Source organism: Ahaetulla prasina, chromosome 7 (genome assembly GCF_028640845.1).
Source record: "Ahaetulla prasina isolate Xishuangbanna chromosome 7, ASM2864084v1, whole genome shotgun sequence".
Taxonomy (NCBI): Eukaryota; Metazoa; Chordata; class Lepidosauria; order Squamata; family Colubridae; genus Ahaetulla; species Ahaetulla prasina.
In genome coordinates this window covers 70,705,110-70,721,814 of record NC_080545.1, presented here as the reverse complement: position 1 = coordinate 70,721,814, position 16,705 = coordinate 70,705,110, and the positions used below count along the sequence as shown (strand labels likewise).

The 16,705-nt window shown below is 37.9% G+C and overlaps 1 protein-coding gene across 4 annotated transcripts in view; it reads right to left on the bottom strand.

Moving 5' to 3' along the window:
* Window positions 1-16,705, bottom strand: part of MYH9 (myosin heavy chain 9) — a 74,461-nt gene that overhangs the window by 8,210 nt on the left and 49,546 nt on the right. For all 4 annotated transcript variants that reach the window (XM_058190017.1, XM_058190015.1, XM_058190016.1 and 1 more), the window contains exons 17-35: window positions 15,946-16,067; window positions 15,270-15,339; window positions 13,888-14,048; window positions 13,492-13,600; window positions 13,183-13,314; window positions 10,806-11,012; window positions 10,395-10,532; window positions 8,386-8,509; window positions 7,549-7,720; window positions 6,932-7,144; window positions 6,484-6,628; window positions 5,675-5,881; window positions 4,848-4,952; window positions 4,122-4,274; window positions 3,279-3,527; window positions 2,666-2,878; window positions 1,510-1,722; window positions 1,155-1,316; window positions 53-181 (exon numbers count right to left, since the gene is read on the bottom strand). In XM_058190017.1, coding sequence (XP_058046000.1) covers window positions 53-181; window positions 1,155-1,316; window positions 1,510-1,722; window positions 2,666-2,878; window positions 3,279-3,527; window positions 4,122-4,274; window positions 4,848-4,952; window positions 5,675-5,881; window positions 6,484-6,628; window positions 6,932-7,144; window positions 7,549-7,720; window positions 8,386-8,509; window positions 10,395-10,532; window positions 10,806-11,012; window positions 13,183-13,314; window positions 13,492-13,600; window positions 13,888-14,048; window positions 15,270-15,339; window positions 15,946-16,067 — 3,024 coding nt within the window. The remainder of the gene's footprint in view (window positions 1-52; window positions 182-1,154; window positions 1,317-1,509; window positions 1,723-2,665; window positions 2,879-3,278; window positions 3,528-4,121; window positions 4,275-4,847; window positions 4,953-5,674; window positions 5,882-6,483; window positions 6,629-6,931; window positions 7,145-7,548; window positions 7,721-8,385; window positions 8,510-10,394; window positions 10,533-10,805; window positions 11,013-13,182; window positions 13,315-13,491; window positions 13,601-13,887; window positions 14,049-15,269; window positions 15,340-15,945; window positions 16,068-16,705) is intronic.

The following is a 16,705-nucleotide window of genomic DNA, read 5'->3' as shown; positions in this document are numbered from 1 at the left end:
TATATTCTATTAGGGTTGATTAGGATTACCTCCCTCCAAAATATTAGATTACCTCCTGCATTTGAATCATTTCTGCTTCCATGTTCTTCAACTTCTTTTCATTCTCTTTAGCCTGTGCCAAAATTTCTTCTCTTGAGCCACGTGTGTCATCCAGTTCCCGCATGCAATCCTTCATCTGGGCCTAAAATTACAGATAAATTTATGAGTATATGAAACGTATATAACAAATTTTATATAAGTTTATATAAATTTATAACAAAGTACAAAGTGAATCTGATTTATAATCAGATTCACTGTAGTACTTTGCCCAAGACAAGTCTAATTTATTGTCAACAGGTCTCCAAGACTTCAGGCATCTAATATTTTTCAATTCCGCAACCCAACAATTTTTAACTAGTGCAGCCAAAGATTCAATGTGAGGACTTCTATACATAAAGCATTCTCTCTGTGAATTACTTAAAGGGGATGTTATCAAGTCAGTTCAGCCTAGTTGTCAAGGACTGGTTAAACTCTTCTACTTCTGAAGGAAAGACGAAAGCTGAATAAGGACAAAGTGGGTGGAGGCCTCAAACTCTAACAGGCACTCTCTCACCTCTACACCCTCATGTTTTTCACCTCACCAGATGCCTCCTCTACAATTACAGTCCCTCACTGACATACATACTAATGAAAGAGACCAGGATGGAACTGATAGTTGGCTAATGCAGGTAACAACCCTGTCTAAAACTTTTCATAAAACCCACCTGAAGATTCATACCTCTAGACTTCTTTCCTAAATCAAAATAACAACTGCTAGGCTATGATGATGATTATATGAACATTTTTAGAGATATTTTGGGACTAAATATTTTCCAGGATAAAGGGATGGAACAGATTTTAAAAGAAAAGGACTATCATAACATTTGAAAAGGGGAAAATATTGGATAAATGATATAATGAAAGGATGAAATTTGAAATATGTTTGAATATGTATCCAACCGATATCTTTTTCAACAAAGATCTGTATGTTTTATTTTGTTTTTTAAAAAAATAAAAAAAATTGTTTTTAAAAAACAACAACTGCTAAGCCTTGAACATTGTTTGGATTGCTTATTTCACTTCATTGCTTATGACACAGCAACAAAAATCAGTATTACACAAGCGGCAAATCTCACCTGTAACTTCCGGAGCTGTTTAATAGTTTCCTCACGACTCTTATTAGCAGAGTCTATATGGGCCTCCAAATCCTTGAGGTCCATTTCCAGCTTCTTTCTGGCAGCTACAGCAATAGAGCGCTGTTTCCTTTCATCTTCCAGCTCCACTTCCATTTCTCGCACCTGAAAGGAATCAAAGCATAGACAATTTACATATTAATAAAATCCTGGTCCCACATCCTAACGCAAGGGGACAAAAAAAATTAATGCTTACTAAATCATCAGAGTTGGTAAGTAATCTTACTGCCTGGCTAAAGTTTTCCACTAAGGGTTGCGAACAATAGTTCAAGAATTTTCAAGATCTCTGAAATGCTACCTGTCTTATCAGCTGCTTTCTCTTTTCTTCATTTTGTTCATCTCGGGCCTGGAGATCTCGCTCAAACTGTGCCTTCATAGCTTGCTGGTTTACTTCTAAGCGCAATTTGGCATCTTCTGTGGCCTGCAGTTCATCCTCTAGCTCTTCCAACTGAGTCTTCATCTCTTCTACTTGTTGCTCCAGAGCCCTTTTTGACTTTTCCAACTCGTGAACCTACAGCAAACAGATACAAAATTAGCTTCTCTATATTGGCACAGCCATTGATTTTATTGTCCAGTATTTTAAAAACTAAGGTATAAATCATTTATTTAGTTAAAACATTTATACAGCCATCCATCTTATATCAAACTCTGGACAGCTCACAATAAAAATAAAAAATAAAACATATAATAATTTATTATAATTTGCAATAAAAAATATTAAAACCATGAGCAATAAAACCTAGCAAAACTTGGCACCATAGCTGAACTCTCACATGCAGCCCACAACAGGGTCATCTCATTAATCTCACCCTATCCCAGTAGGGTTTTTTTTTTTTTTGGTTTTTTTTTTGGGGGGGCGGGGAGATCAGGTCTTAAATGCTTCTCAGAAGGTTAAAAGGGTAGAAGCCTTCCGATAGAGGGGAAAGATGCTGCAGAGAACAGGGGCTGCCTCAGTAAAAGGATTCTTCCTAGGTCCCATAAGATGGCAACATCTAAGGGACGGAACCAAACTGGTAGGATGGTAGATGTTCTTAGGGACAGGCAATCTGACAGATAACCTGGTCCTGTGCTGTATAAGGCTTTAAAGGTAGTAAGTCATTTATTAACAATTCTCTGCCTCTCTTACTACTCCTAATCTTCTCTGGCCATTTTACTTTAAAAACAAACAAACAAATAAACAGAAATTAACTTGATCAGGAGTTCCTGCATCATCTCAGACAATTAATATATATGGAAATTAAAGCACTAAATAAATATTAGCACCTATACATATGTAGGCAGGAAGCAAAGAAGCCTATATAGAACCATTAAAACAGTGTTCCCCAACCTTTCTGGCTTGGCATCTCTTTTTATAACCTTACCAAAAGTGCAAAGTAATCCAATTTAACTGCTAAGGCTTCTTATCACAAGCCTGTATTATGGTAATCACTTTCACTCAAATACTATCAACTTACACTTTTGCCAACATCATCTTTTGAACTCATCAAATCCTCCATTTCTGTCCGGAACTGCTTATTCAGCCGCTCTAGCTCTGCTTTCTGCTCTATGGCTTCCTCCAAGGCTCTAGCCAAGGAAAGGGCTTTCGTTTCCTTTTCTCGTGCTTCCGCTTCAGCACGGTCCCGTTCTTCGGCATATTTGGCAGATATTGTTTTCTCCTCTGCTAACAGCTGGAAAAGAAACAACGATGGGACTATAAGATTTCCAAATGAAACATCTGGCTATCTGGAATGGTTGTCCCTCCAGGTATCAACAATGAAACAACATAAGCACCTCGTACAGGTTAGTCATCAATTCCAGATATGGTTTAGGATGAAAAGTTAACCAATCAGCTGTTGCCCCAAAATACAGCAGTTGGCACCCTTTTACAACTGAGTTAGAAAAAGTACAAGTGTAGCTCACAGTTCTTTTTTCAAACCAAAACCAAACCAAGAAAATATGATAAAATGGTGGCAATTTTTGTTTGCAAGAGACAAATACAGTAAAATACTTTACTGCATAGACGCCTCCAGTCCTTCACTAAACAAGTATCAGGGCAAAGGTATCTACCCAAAATACAATGATATGTACCTGATCAAATTTCTTTTGCTTTTTCTCCAGGTTAGAAACTATTTGCCGCTGATGATCCAAATCCACAGCAATATCATCCAGTTCTTGCTGGAGCCTGGTCTTAGTCTTTTCCAGCTTGTCATAAGCAGCTGCTTTTTCTTCATAACGTTGGCTTATGGCCTCCAAATCTTTCTGAAGCTTCTTCTTGATTTCTTCTACTGATTCCAGACAAACTATGCTTTCATCCATCTTCTTCTTCATTTCTGCAATCTAGGTAAGGAAAAACATTGTTTACATAACTAGAAAATAAGAGATGGGATTTTAACACAATTTTGCAAAAATAAAAAGGAATGTAAAGTAGGCCTCTAAAAAAATTGTAGGAAAATTGAAAAGGTGGACAATTTTTTAAAACAGTGAAGAGGCATGATGGCATTTTCATGTAAGATGCAGCAGTATGGGCACAAAATACCATACAGCTTGCAAAGGTAGCGATCCAGAGTAGCTCTATATAAAACAGAAAAACTATTCAAATCACTATTCCATTCCCACCCAACATATTAATCCAACATTTCACACAACAGAACAAAGTATCTCTAAAAGCTTGATTTGGATATAATTTGCACAATCCAGCAATCCTCAGGGTCATACATTCTTCCTCCCACTCCAACACTAGCGGTATTAAAAAGAAATGGAAAGATTCTACTTCCACATCAGATTAATAGCATTATATTTTATTTTTTTTATCCTAAAAAGTTTGTTCCAAGAGTGTTTTACAAAATATTAATATAGTTCCTGTTTGGATCTGTCTACCTTCAGGCTAATTTAATATTAACAGATCCAGTCTCTAAATGTGTTCTATAGTACCTGGAACTGAAGGGCAGAAATCTGTTTTCCCAGGTTCTTCTTTGCTTCTTCTTCTTCCTCTAGCTGATCTTTGAAGCTATTCTTCTCATCTTCCATCTGTTTCAGCTTGGTGCTAAGGCTCAGTTTTTGACGGGTTTCCTCCTGAAGCAGTTCCTATAATAATCGATAAACTGAAGAGTCATAAAAGTACTTTTATTTTACAGCTTAACTAGAAAGAGGATCCCCGTTTCTTTCCTGGGTCCCAGCTTGGAATAAGAATTAAGGATCAAGAATGCTGCATTTTCTTCCAAAGTACAGAACAGAATTTGATTTAGAAAAGAAAATTACATTGTATATTGCCTTATACAATGTAAGCCACCCTGAGTCTTCGGAGAAGGGCGGGATATACATTGCCTTATACAATGTAAGCCACCCTGAGTCTTCGGAAAAGGGCGGGATATAAATGTAAATAATAAAAAAAAAGGTGTCGTTTTTCTGTTTTAAAGACATCCAAAGTTCAGTATGAACCATATGATCCTATTGCAGAAAAAAGGGCAATTATTGATCACACTTGAAGTTGGCTATGAAATGCAATCTGCATTTCTCAGTCAAGCTAAAAGATCTGTCACTTGTAAATAGAAAATATAATGATATTTTAAAATGTCACTGTGGTCAATCATAATATGTGTGTGTGTGTGTGTGTGTGTGTGTGTGTGTGTATGTGTATGTATATCTTAGGCCGCTTACCTGCGTATCCTGCAGTTGTGATTCCAACGTAGAGAAATCTTTTGCTAATTTAATAGATTTGCTATCAGACTGATTCAAAAGGCCAGTGACGTTATCTAACTCAACCTAAAAAAAAACATTGAAACCATCCATTATCAAAAGGCTTGTCATTTATTACTGGGTATCATCTTAATATAGCAGGCGAGATACACATAGCAAGCAGCATATTTATATTAGATGCTTATTATCCGTCTAAATTACAAACACACTATTTTATTTATTTACAGGACTTATGTGGCCACCAATTCTATGATGATTCTAGGCGGCTCACAAGAATTCATAAAAAACGTAAATTAAAAACAAAAATGCCCTTTTCTTCAGACCAGTCATTCTCACATCTCTACACCCATCCTAGCCCAATACTTGAGAGAAGGGGTAGGTCTTCACAGCCCTCTTGAAGGCTAAAAGAATAGGGATCCCTCAGATGTCAGGTGGGAGGCTATTCCAAAGGGCTGGAGGGATGGCTGAGCAGGTGTGCCTCCAAAGTACAATCAGTAACAGCATTTAACGGAAAAGCCTGGAACATAATCTAACAAGCCTAATAGGAAAGACAGATACTCTCAGAGAGGGGCAGTCCCACAGGTAACCTGATTCTGTGCCACATAGGCCTTTAAAGGTGGTAACTACATAAACTCTTGCAAAGCTATTTAGTTTATTTGATATAATCTGGAACTAGGGGTAAAGCAATAATTCTAGGGGTTTCAACACAGTTTCTCCCCTCCCCCCCCCTGCATTTGCAAGGTAGCTGGATATCAAGAATCCAAAAGGAACTTGTATTGAATCCTTACCTGCAACTTGTTAACTCTCTCAGTGAGTTCGGTCCGGACTCTCTCCCCTTCCGTGAATTTTACTTGCAGCTCTTGGAATTGAGTGTCAACCCTCTTCCTTTTGTGCTCAGAGTCTCCTTTGCTCTGCAGAAGTACTTTCACCTCATTGGAGAGTTCAGCACATTCACTCTCCAGGGCTTGTTTTGCCTTTTCAAGATTCACTTTCACCTTTAGAAGACAAGGACAATTTTATAGTGAGGCATGACAGCTCTAGAAGTCTTAATTCCACTAATTCAAAATAAAACATTGACGCAGGAGTTAGAATGCTGATATGTATTTGGACACTACTAGAAGAGTGAACCCATTGGTTTTCAATTCTGTGTTAATGAGATTTGTGTTACCGTTAACTGAAGCTTCCTGCATGCTCACAATGTCTATGCCAATAAAGCCAACTGAAAAGATTCTGCAGATTTACCAGTTATAAGAAAAAATATAATACCCAAAATACCGATTTCCTCATAGGTAAAAGACAATCTGAATTAACTATTAGCTTGTCTAATTACCATCCATCCTTAAATCAAGTATCTCTCTCTGTTGCTTTTCAGATATTGAAATGAGTGACCCATTTTCAAACACACTGCGACAGCTTCACCTTTAATCTCTACTGCATCATTTCTGAATATAATTCATGCAATGGGCAAGCTATTCTAAAAACTGCAAACTGCATTGGTGCTGTGTTCAGATACAGGTCCTAAACACAATCTTGGCTCTTATCAGGATATTTAACTAATGAAATTAAAAAAAAAAAACCAACCACCCTATTAACATACTCGTTTAGTTTGCTCTAGCTGTTCGGCCAGTTCTTCCATCGCCTGGCCATGCTTCTGCCTCATCTCCTGTATCTGAGCCTCATGGGTTTTTGCCTCTTCATCCAGGGTTTTCTTTAAGATAGTCACTTCTTGCTCACGTTTTGACCTATCAGGAAGTCACAAGCACCTCTGTTAGACAACCATTAAGAGAGTTACATTATTTTTATCCCAAAGTTAATATAGAGATTGAAATTCAGCATATAAAGAGCTGCCCAGAGTCGCTTGTTGATATATAAATTGGATGGATGGATGGAGGGGAGGGGAGAGAGGAGGGGAGAGGGAGGGGGGATATTTAAGGGAATTGCACAAGATGACAGAGTTTTCGGTTAGGAAAACTGCAAATCTTAAAACCCAAGTGGGGGACCTGTATTTTTTTAAATGTATTTAAGAAACAGATCGTTACAATCACCTGAGTTCCTGCTGTGCTGCAGTTGAGTCTAGGGTATCCTCTAGCTCAGTCTTAAGAGCCTCAAGCTCTTCACCCAGGTCCCTTTTCTGCTTCTCTGCTTTGTTTCGAAAAGCTCGTTCAGATTCCAAATCCTCCTGCAACTCCGTTATTTGGGATTCAAGTTCACGGATCTTCTTCAGAGCCATGTTCTTCTGAGCAGCCTCCTCTTCCACTCTGCACAGTTCACAGGCACAAACAACATGCTACCTTATTTCATGTTTTTGAACAAAGAAGTTATCCTCTTACCTGGAAGAAAATACTTCTGAACTCACTAGAATTTACTTCTGAATAAAACTTGTATAGAATTGTATGGTAAAGGAAACTAAGTGCTATTCAAACAAGTTATTACTGTGTGAACTTGTTACATCTATAATTGGATTCTGCTTGAAATACTTAGTTTCATTTTTCTAAACCAGAGAAAATATCAATACTAGTTAGTTTGAGAAGGCTAACTACTAGAGTGCTTTAAACTGATGCCAACTGATAGGTCATGAGACGTCATGACTCTATTTTTTTTTTTAAAGTTAGAGGTCTGCTATCCCCATCCCACCTCCAATTAGAAATACAACTAGGCTCACCTAGCCAAAGCTGCTTGAAGCTCCTCTTCTTTTTTTGCCAGCTGCATTTTGAGTTCTGCTATTTGAGCTTGCAGTTCAGCTATTTGATCGTGCAGATCTGTGGAGTCTCCCTCTAGTTTTCTGCGAGTCTTTTCCAATTCTTGTCGGTGCTTTTCTTCCCGGCGTAATCGCTCTGAAAGAAAGAATAGATTTGGATGCATCTCGGATTTCAGAATACTATTCAAATACACAAATAGCCAAAGTGTAACAACTTACACTTGTATGTGGCAGAGATGATGGCCTACAGCACAGTTCCCAGTTCAGGTTCCACATTAAAATTAAATCCAAGAGTGAGAAATATTGCCCTTGCACCTCTTTGGATTAATTCATTCCTCTCCATAAAACATTGAGGCTGACCATCACTAACATTCTGAGTGTTGGAATGATACTCAATTTTGTTTAACCCTTAAGCCAGTATAATTAATAACTACAGACATCTCTCTTTTAGGGTTACTAGCTGCAACTGAAACCTCAAGATTCAGACACCACTGTATACACAAGAAGAAATATATTCCCCCAGAAGGAGAAATTAAACTAGCCTTTCTTCCTTACTTGTCTATTTTAGACATTATTTTTATTCAGAGCACAGCTTGCCTGAGTGTGTAACCTTCAACCAATCAACTACTGAATAGTTCTATCTGACTGATCAATATGTCACATACAAATACTCTATGACTGTGACATTAACTCTTTGAGATTCAGTCTCCAATGAAGATGCAACCGTTTTTGTAAGGCAAGTAAGAAATTCTGATGGGGAGAGGCTGAACAAATCTATCTCTTAGAGGGTCTTTCTCCTACCTTCCAATTCTGTTATCATAGCCTCGTGTTTGTTCTTGAGTTTAGCTAAGCTCTTTGATTTTTCTTCTTCCTCTGTCAGGTTAGTAGTGAACTCTGAAATCCTGTCTTCCAATAATTTCTTTTCCTAAAAAACAAAATGTGCATGATAAAAACATTTGCCATCATAAATCCCTCAGGATATCATGGTGATCAGTTATTTATTAAATTAAACTTTTAAATCAAATTAATTGCACCTGATCTATTTCCTAGCACTATACTGAAATGCCTCAATAACTGAAAATCAGAAATATTATAGTCACTATAATTTTCTAGATCAAGTATGGACTACTTTAGGGGGTCAAAGGACATTTATTTTATTTTTAACACTTTTTCAAAAACATAGCTGGTGATATTATACCACCAAAATCAAAGGGATCAAAATTTCAGAATATTGGGGAAGGTTAAGTGTTGATAGGGGTTGCAAGGCAAAATAAACACCCAAGGATTTTATTTTACCCTTTCTTTCAGCAAAAAAATAATATGGGGAAAAATCACATTGCCAAATCTCAATTGTAATTAGAGAGGGCAGACTAGAGCTCACAAAAATGCAGCTAGGGCAGCATATAGCACACCTGGGTCGTTAATGATTATTTGGTGCTATGAGGCCTGTATCCAAATAATTATTGACTTCTTTTTTTAAAAAGAAAGCCAACATTTAACCACTGAAAGACCCCTTTTTGCTATTACCTAGTTTCAATATTTAGAAACAACTGTACATAACACAGCATATTTAGCCCAGCTCTATATTTGCTGAAGCTCTATGTTTCCACAAGAAAGAACTTTCTGCAATTTATTGACTAAGACACCTCACAAAAACATCAAAAAATATTTAAAATTAAATGTAAAATTATCTAAATAAATAAAAACAAAATTCAAGCAATCTTTCAAAGTATTTTACTTGCCATGACCATGTTTTTGAGTAATTGCCTTATACTTTTGAAAAGTGCCAAAAAACAAATATAAAATGTATTGCGAATGTACTTTTTTCCCCAAAAGGAAAATCAACATTTCTTAATCATCAATCATCATCTTGATGGTCACATACTCTTCTCACCAGTGAGCTATAGCTGTGCTGTAGTTATTCCCTGTACAGTTTCATTCTTAATGACGTTACTGGCTGTGGTATCAATACTGATATTTCGAAAGAACTAACGGAAGTAACAACAATCAATGATAAATATTCAATCAACCAATTACTGAAGCAGCTTTTTCCAACTTCAGGCCTATGGAGAGTTTGTGTCGACACAGATCCTGCCTCCCAACTGAACAGTTGGATTAAAATCATAATCTGATACCCTCCAATCCTTTAATGAAGCATTCCACAAAAATGAATATTGGGGGAAAAAATCTTCCTTTTCATTCTATATTAAGTGTACTACTCCTAATTGAATATGACCGTGCAACTAGTTTGATTAGATGGAACAATAATTGCATTGGGGGATGTAGGGAATCAGATATCAGAATATCTGTTCAAAGTGTGGCTCAGGCTGTAAGAAGCCTGTTATTAAACACAGCTGCCTGCAATTACTGCAGGCTCGAGTCCCACCAGGCCCAAGGTTGACTCAGCCTTCCATCCTTTATAAGGTAGGTAAAATGAGGACCCAGATTGTTGGGGGGGCAATAAGTTGACTTTGTAAATATACAAATAGAATGAGACTATTGCCTTACACAATGTAAGCCACCCTGAGTCTTCGGAGAAGGGCGGGATATAAATGTAAATAAATAAATAAAAAAGTGTTAATTGCAGAAATTACAAGCATTTAAGACCTTTCACATTTACGGCCTTTTCACATATCCATTTGGTAAGTACAGAACAAAATTATCTATATTAACAATTTCCAGTTATTTAAACACTACCAGAGATTGGCAAAGGAAACTAGAAGTAATATGAATTCTCACATTCATGATGAAAATGATATGGTATGTTTCATCTCTTTTGCCACTTCACCATATAGTAAAATTTTGTTTACCTTGGCCAATTTGCAGTTCTGATCTTCAAAGACTATCAAGTCTTCCTCCAGTTTCTTTAGTTTTGCTTCAGTGGTAACTTTCTCCAGCTGTAGTTTTTGCCTAGCACTTTCTTCTTCTTCTAGCTGCTCTTCCAGCTCCTGCACAAACAAGGAAAACCAGGCATAAAGTATCCAGGCCAGTCTTAGATTCTGCCATCCCTTTCTAAGAATTATAAGTTCATCTTTTTCCCCCCAACAACTAGAATGTCTGAATGGAAATAACAAAACCTATAATGGAGGCATGACTTTACAGAACCCTTTTATCCATCACCCAAATTTTGCTATCTTTTGTTATACTGTCTTCTTTCATGTCCATGACTACATCAACCACTAGGTATTGTAGTGTATCAACACTCCTATTCTGTACATTACCTGAATGTTTTGCTGCATCTTCTTTTTCTCAGTTTGTAGATGCTGGCACCGTTCCTCCTCTTCTTCCACTCTAGATTCCAAGTCATGGCATATCTCCTCCAACTCTTGTTTTTTAGCTGTCAGGCGGGCTCTGATCTCCTCTGCCTCAGCACAGAGCTCTATCTCTGCTTGTAACTGCTCTTGTAACTGCATTTTCTCTGACACGAGCTAAACAAGAAAACCACAAGCCAAATAATTTATAATTTTGCTAAAGTTTCTGCAAGCACACCAATGGCAGGTTTTATTCACCCCATGGATGGGCGATTCAGTCTTTTTATTGTCCATGCCATTAGCGCAGTAGTGTAAATTCATGTATTTCCATTCTTATGTTACTGGATTTTAAAAATTGGAAACAAAAAGTTTTAAAATAACAGAGCATAAAAAGCAGCATCTTATTTCATGGTTTACTTCACTGGTTTACCTCAATTTTCTTTCATAATTAATTTTATGTTTTATATGTTATTCATGTGCAGCTTACATTGATCCACATCAGCAGCTATTCTAAGCTTTTATTACTTTCTAGAAACAATTTTGTCCTTCATTTTAATTGTTGTGGCCTGCCGGCAGCCAGCAGAGCTGGTAGCAGAGTCGGACAGTGAGGAGGTTGGGGAGGAACATGGGCCAGTCCTATGGGCTGGGGAAAGCTTGGACGAGGGCTCTGCATCAGCAGCAGAGAGTGAGCTAGACAGCAGCGAGGCAGAGGAACAGCTGGAGCCTGTTCCCAATGTGCGCATGCGCAGAGCTGCCAGAAGGCAAGAACAACTAAGAAAGCAGGGTTGACTTGGGAGTAAAGCCACACCTTGGAGGTGATTGGCCCCTCCCATAGGAAACAAAAGAGGAACAAATGGGGAGTGGGCTTTTGCAGGAAACAATTTGTTCATTCATTCGTTTCAAAATGGAAAGTTCTGTTCCTGACTCTAAGAGACTCTGTACCAAGTTTTGCCTTACATTGCATTTGGAAACTAGCTATCTGGCAGCTTTCCAAGCGAGATAAGGTTTGTGTTGATAAATATTCCTCTGAAAGACTGTTTGCCAAGCCTTGCTGACTATGAATGAGAGGAATTCACAGTCGTAAATAAAAAGAGTTTTGCCGGGACCAAGACTCTTCTTCATGCTTTTTAAGGAAGCCTAGGTCAGAACAAATATGATCCTTGAAACAAAACTTTAAATGCTTTAAATACTATAAGCATTTGAATTCCTATCTGTGCTGTTTCTTAATGCTAACTTCTTAGTCTGTCAGTCATACATTTCTCCCTGTTAGGAGAGGTATAGAATAGATTAAGTTGAAAACCATATGAGATTTAAAAGCACACCACAGGAGAAGTGATTTATGCAATGGCAAATTAATAAACTCTCTGTACTGCATGAATCAGGTATAAACCGTTCCAAGAAACACCTGGACCTCTATTATTATATATGGAAGTCTGTATCAGGGAAACATATGCATACAACTTTATATACTATTAGCTATATATCAGGGAAGGGAGGGCAAGGTTTTGTTTTTTTTTAATGTGGGACAATTGTACCATTCCACTCCAAACAAGTCGAATGAAGAAATTTACCTCCCTATTGTTTACCTCCCTAAACAATAGTCGAATGAAGAAATTTACCTCCCTATTTCACATATCATTTAAATGTAAATAAAATGCTCAGAAATATGTATTTTACATGGTGCTACGATGAAAAGCATTCTATGCTCATTACCTAATTTAAAAAAAACACAGGAGCAGCCATCCATTTTGTAATTATTCAACCATTAATGAGAAACATACCATATACTGTATTTTTGGACTGTAAGATGCACTGGTATATAAGACATACCAAGATTTTGAAGAGGTAAGTAAAAAAAGAGGTTTTTGCCCTCTGTGTGCCCCATTTTTTGCAAAAAACGGGGCACACAGGGGGTTTGGGAGGCCTGAAGAGTGATCTGGTAGCTAGAGGGCAAAAACACCCATTTTTTCAAAAAACGCCATTTTTTTAAATGGGGCGTGCAGAGGGTTTGGAAGATCTACAGAGTGCTCCTGGGGGCAGGGGAAGGCAAAACATTTTTGCCCTCCCCCAGCCCCCAGGATCACTCTGCAGGCCTCCCAAACCCTCTGCGTGTCCTCTTTTTGTGAAAAACTGGCCCATTTTTCGCAAAAATGGGACAAGCGGGGCGGGGCTTCAGTGTATAAGTCGCACCAACATTTCCACCCTCTTTTAAGCAGGGAAAAAACTGTGTCTTATACTCCGAAAAATACAGTAAGTTTATAAAATGTTACCCAAAGTCAGTTACAGTACTTTAAAGAATATGAACAAGTAACAAAATGGCACATCAGAAGGCTAGCCAGTTATTCACCTGTGTATGGAGAGTTTCCATTTCAGTCAACCTGTTTTCGGCAGCCAACTGCTTTTCCTTCACCTTCACCAACTCTTCTTCCTTGGCCAGCATTTCTTCTTCTTGCCTGCTAACTTGCAACAGTGGCTTTACCTGCCGAGAGACCATTTCAGGAGTAAGTTATCTCACAGTTACAGATTTATCTCTGGAGGAGTATTTGGCCTAATCTCTACAAAGCTTCAACACTGGACAGAGCAACTAGTGAAGAATGGATGCCTATCCAGTGCTGTGGCTGGCCTTCCTACTCCTGAAGTGTCTTCCAAGTCATACCTTTGTAAACAGTCGCCACCACTGCCAGTTGCGAAGCTTTAAATAGGCAGCACAGTTCCTCTGCAGCACCTTCATTGCTGTTAATTGTTGCTGGCGTTTGGCAAAAGCCCTGAAATGGAAAAAAAAGAAGTGATCTCAGATTCTTTCATGCTTACTAATTAGTAGAGCTGTCACACAATTGCAATTTTCCTTCCCCATCCGTGTGTTTAATTTTCAATCCTTTCCTCTCCACCATGATAAAATTTTATACACACACACATGCACACACACAGATTCCATTTATCTATCCTAAAGATCGTTTGCCGATTTTCAAAGTTGACAAAATTCAGAATACCAGTAATTTGTTGCCAGCTAATGACTTTAATGAGAAGGGATTGCGCATTAACATATACGTACTTTCTAGCTAAGTAGCCTCTACAGCATGCCTGGAATCCAATGATGACATCGGTGATCTTCAAGTCTCTTTCTTCTTCAAGGTGAGCAAGGACACCTGCTCGGAAAAACACTTTGCTCTGTCCAATTCGATATAGATTTGGGTCTAGTTCTAAGGCTTTGATCTAAAATGAAAGAGAAGAATGTTAAGTTGTCAATATTGAAAAATGTATTCATTTATCATTTCTTATCACACTCAGTCTTTAAACAAGCTAAGGGGACTTTGCACAAGCCTCTCAAATATTCAAGTATGGGGTCAAATACTCAGCAATCTTCAGCTAATTAGCATAGAATTTTGCCCTCTCGTTTGGATAACCTCAACATGTTCTAATGGGGCTGCCCTTAAGAAGCATTTGGAAGCTTTAGCCACACAAGCTGTAAATAGTGTGGGCTATTAAGCACACATAACATCAGTGCTTCAGGAGCTGCATTGTTGCTGCCATTGTTGCTGTTTTTCTGGATGCTGGTGTCACTTTTAAAGGCCTTCATGGCTTAGGACCAGACTACATGAGGGACTGTGGTCTTCTAACTGATTCTAGCCCTCTAATCTGGTCTGGCACGATGGACATCCCATTAGTCAAGGAATGTCAGCTGGGGGGGATTAGGTGATGCCATAGCCTCTGCCTCTGGAATATTCCCCTTCTTAGAAATTAGAATGGCTCGAATCCTGCTGGCCATTCAAAAGATCTTGAAAATCTATTAATGGCCTGTGGTCCTTAGTGTGTAAAGAGCCCCATTTCCTGGTTATATTGACACTGACTGATTATAATATTGCCTGACTATTTAATTCCTTGTTTGTATTGTGTTTTAACTGTTCTGTTTAATGATTGTTTGCTGCCCAGTGTCACTGATTTGAGATGGATGGTACTTTGAAGGAAGGAAGGAAGGAAGGAAGGAAGGAAGGAAGGAAGGAAGGAAGGAAGGAAGGGAATGGAATGGAATGGAATGGAAGAAGGAAGGAAGGAAGGAAGGAAGGAAGGAAGGAAGGAAGGAAGGAAGGAAGGAAGGAAGGAAGGAAGGAAGAAAGAAAGAAAGAAAGAAAGAAAGAAAGAAAGAAAGAAAGAAAGAAAGAAAGAAAGAAAGAAAGAAAGAAAGAAAGAAAAAATCATTAACTGGGATTAATTCAATATATAAAGTATTACATGCATTTTCCACAAGTTGGGGCCCTCCAGATTATTTTAAATGGTCATGTATTAGGAAATTTTATTTTCTCTGGAACACATCAGTTAGGAGGACTTATTTAGAAATTTTAAACATTCAAATTTCAGAGTATGCCAGATAATGAAGGAGTAAATTTAGCTTCTCTGGTATACTTCTTACAACTTCATTTCAAACAGGAGACTTACCATGAGCACACAAGCTTGTTTTCCATCCATGAAACCTTTAGGAATGGCATTTGGAGTCAAGATCTCATATCTAGGAAGAGAAATAATATATTTCTGTCATTAAATTGTACTCAAGTGAATGAAACATAAACTAGGAATAACACTTTTTTTCCCAATGGAATTCTGGAAGAAGACCCAGTTTTTAATTACAAAAAAAATGAAGCAAAGTTGTTTTATCAATAACATGTCATAACTGACATTACAGCTTTTGGGTTCATACTTATTAGCACAAAAAGACATGTTAATAAGATATGTCTGCAGGTATGATCCTGCTCATACCTTCCCCACCGAAAGGCACTCAGTATTCACATATCTCTGACACTATTAAATGCTGAACAGAGATTGTATATTACCATAGAACAGAGGTATTCAAACTTGGCATCTTTAAAACTTGTGGACTTCAACTCCCAGAATTCTCCAGCCAGCATAGCTGTGCTATAGCTATGCTGGCTGGAGAATTCTGGGAGTTGAAGTCCACAAGTCTTAAAGCTGCCAAGTTTGAAGACCTCTGCCATAAAATGAACAACAAACTATTATTTAATGTAGTAGCCAAGGCATACTAAAAAAATGAACACAGAAGCCAACAATCTTGAGTTAATAATCCACCATATAATCTGAAACTATAACTCAGTTTTACCTTTGTCTGAACTCCTGGAAGACAACTCTGTTAGGGAAACCTTGCCGGCAGATACGGATCCCTTCCAGGACTCCGTTGCAACGAAGCTGATCCAATACCAAGTGTGGATCCAATTTTCCAGCCTGTGAAGAAAAGGCTCATATTAACAGAATCTCTGTATGTTGCATGGTTACCAAGGCACTGCAGTCAAGTATCTATACTGCGTGTTCCGATCTACACTTTAGAGAACATCTCTGGCTAAAATCATACTGAAATATCAAAAGCCAATTACTGCAATATGTTTTATTAAAATGGGCCTCCTTGAGGGATGGGATGGAACATATGACTTCAAGATGGTTTCAATAAATTTACTTTCAGGCCGAAATTAATGTGTTTTTCTGTTATCTTTCCCCCCCCCCTTAACTGTTTCATCACATAGTGACAAAGTAGAGCATTCCTCCCCACCCATCTCTGAATCCCCCCATCTCTGCATCTGCACCCATCTGGGGTTCAGCAGGCATGAGTAAAAAGCTGAGTTTTTTCAGTTGTGACTTTTTAATTACCAAATTATCTCTCTGGGTTCCAATATCAATTGCCTTCTGCTGGATGAAGAAAACATGTCTCTTTTGGACATTTTTTAAATAAAAGCATATTTATTTCAGCAACTAAAAGGTATGGAAAATGTAACTTCTTGCTACCACATTTTTTTCTTGCTCTATTGATTTATAATTCTATTTCTCATCTTCATACATACGTTCATACCTTGATGAACGTATCTTTT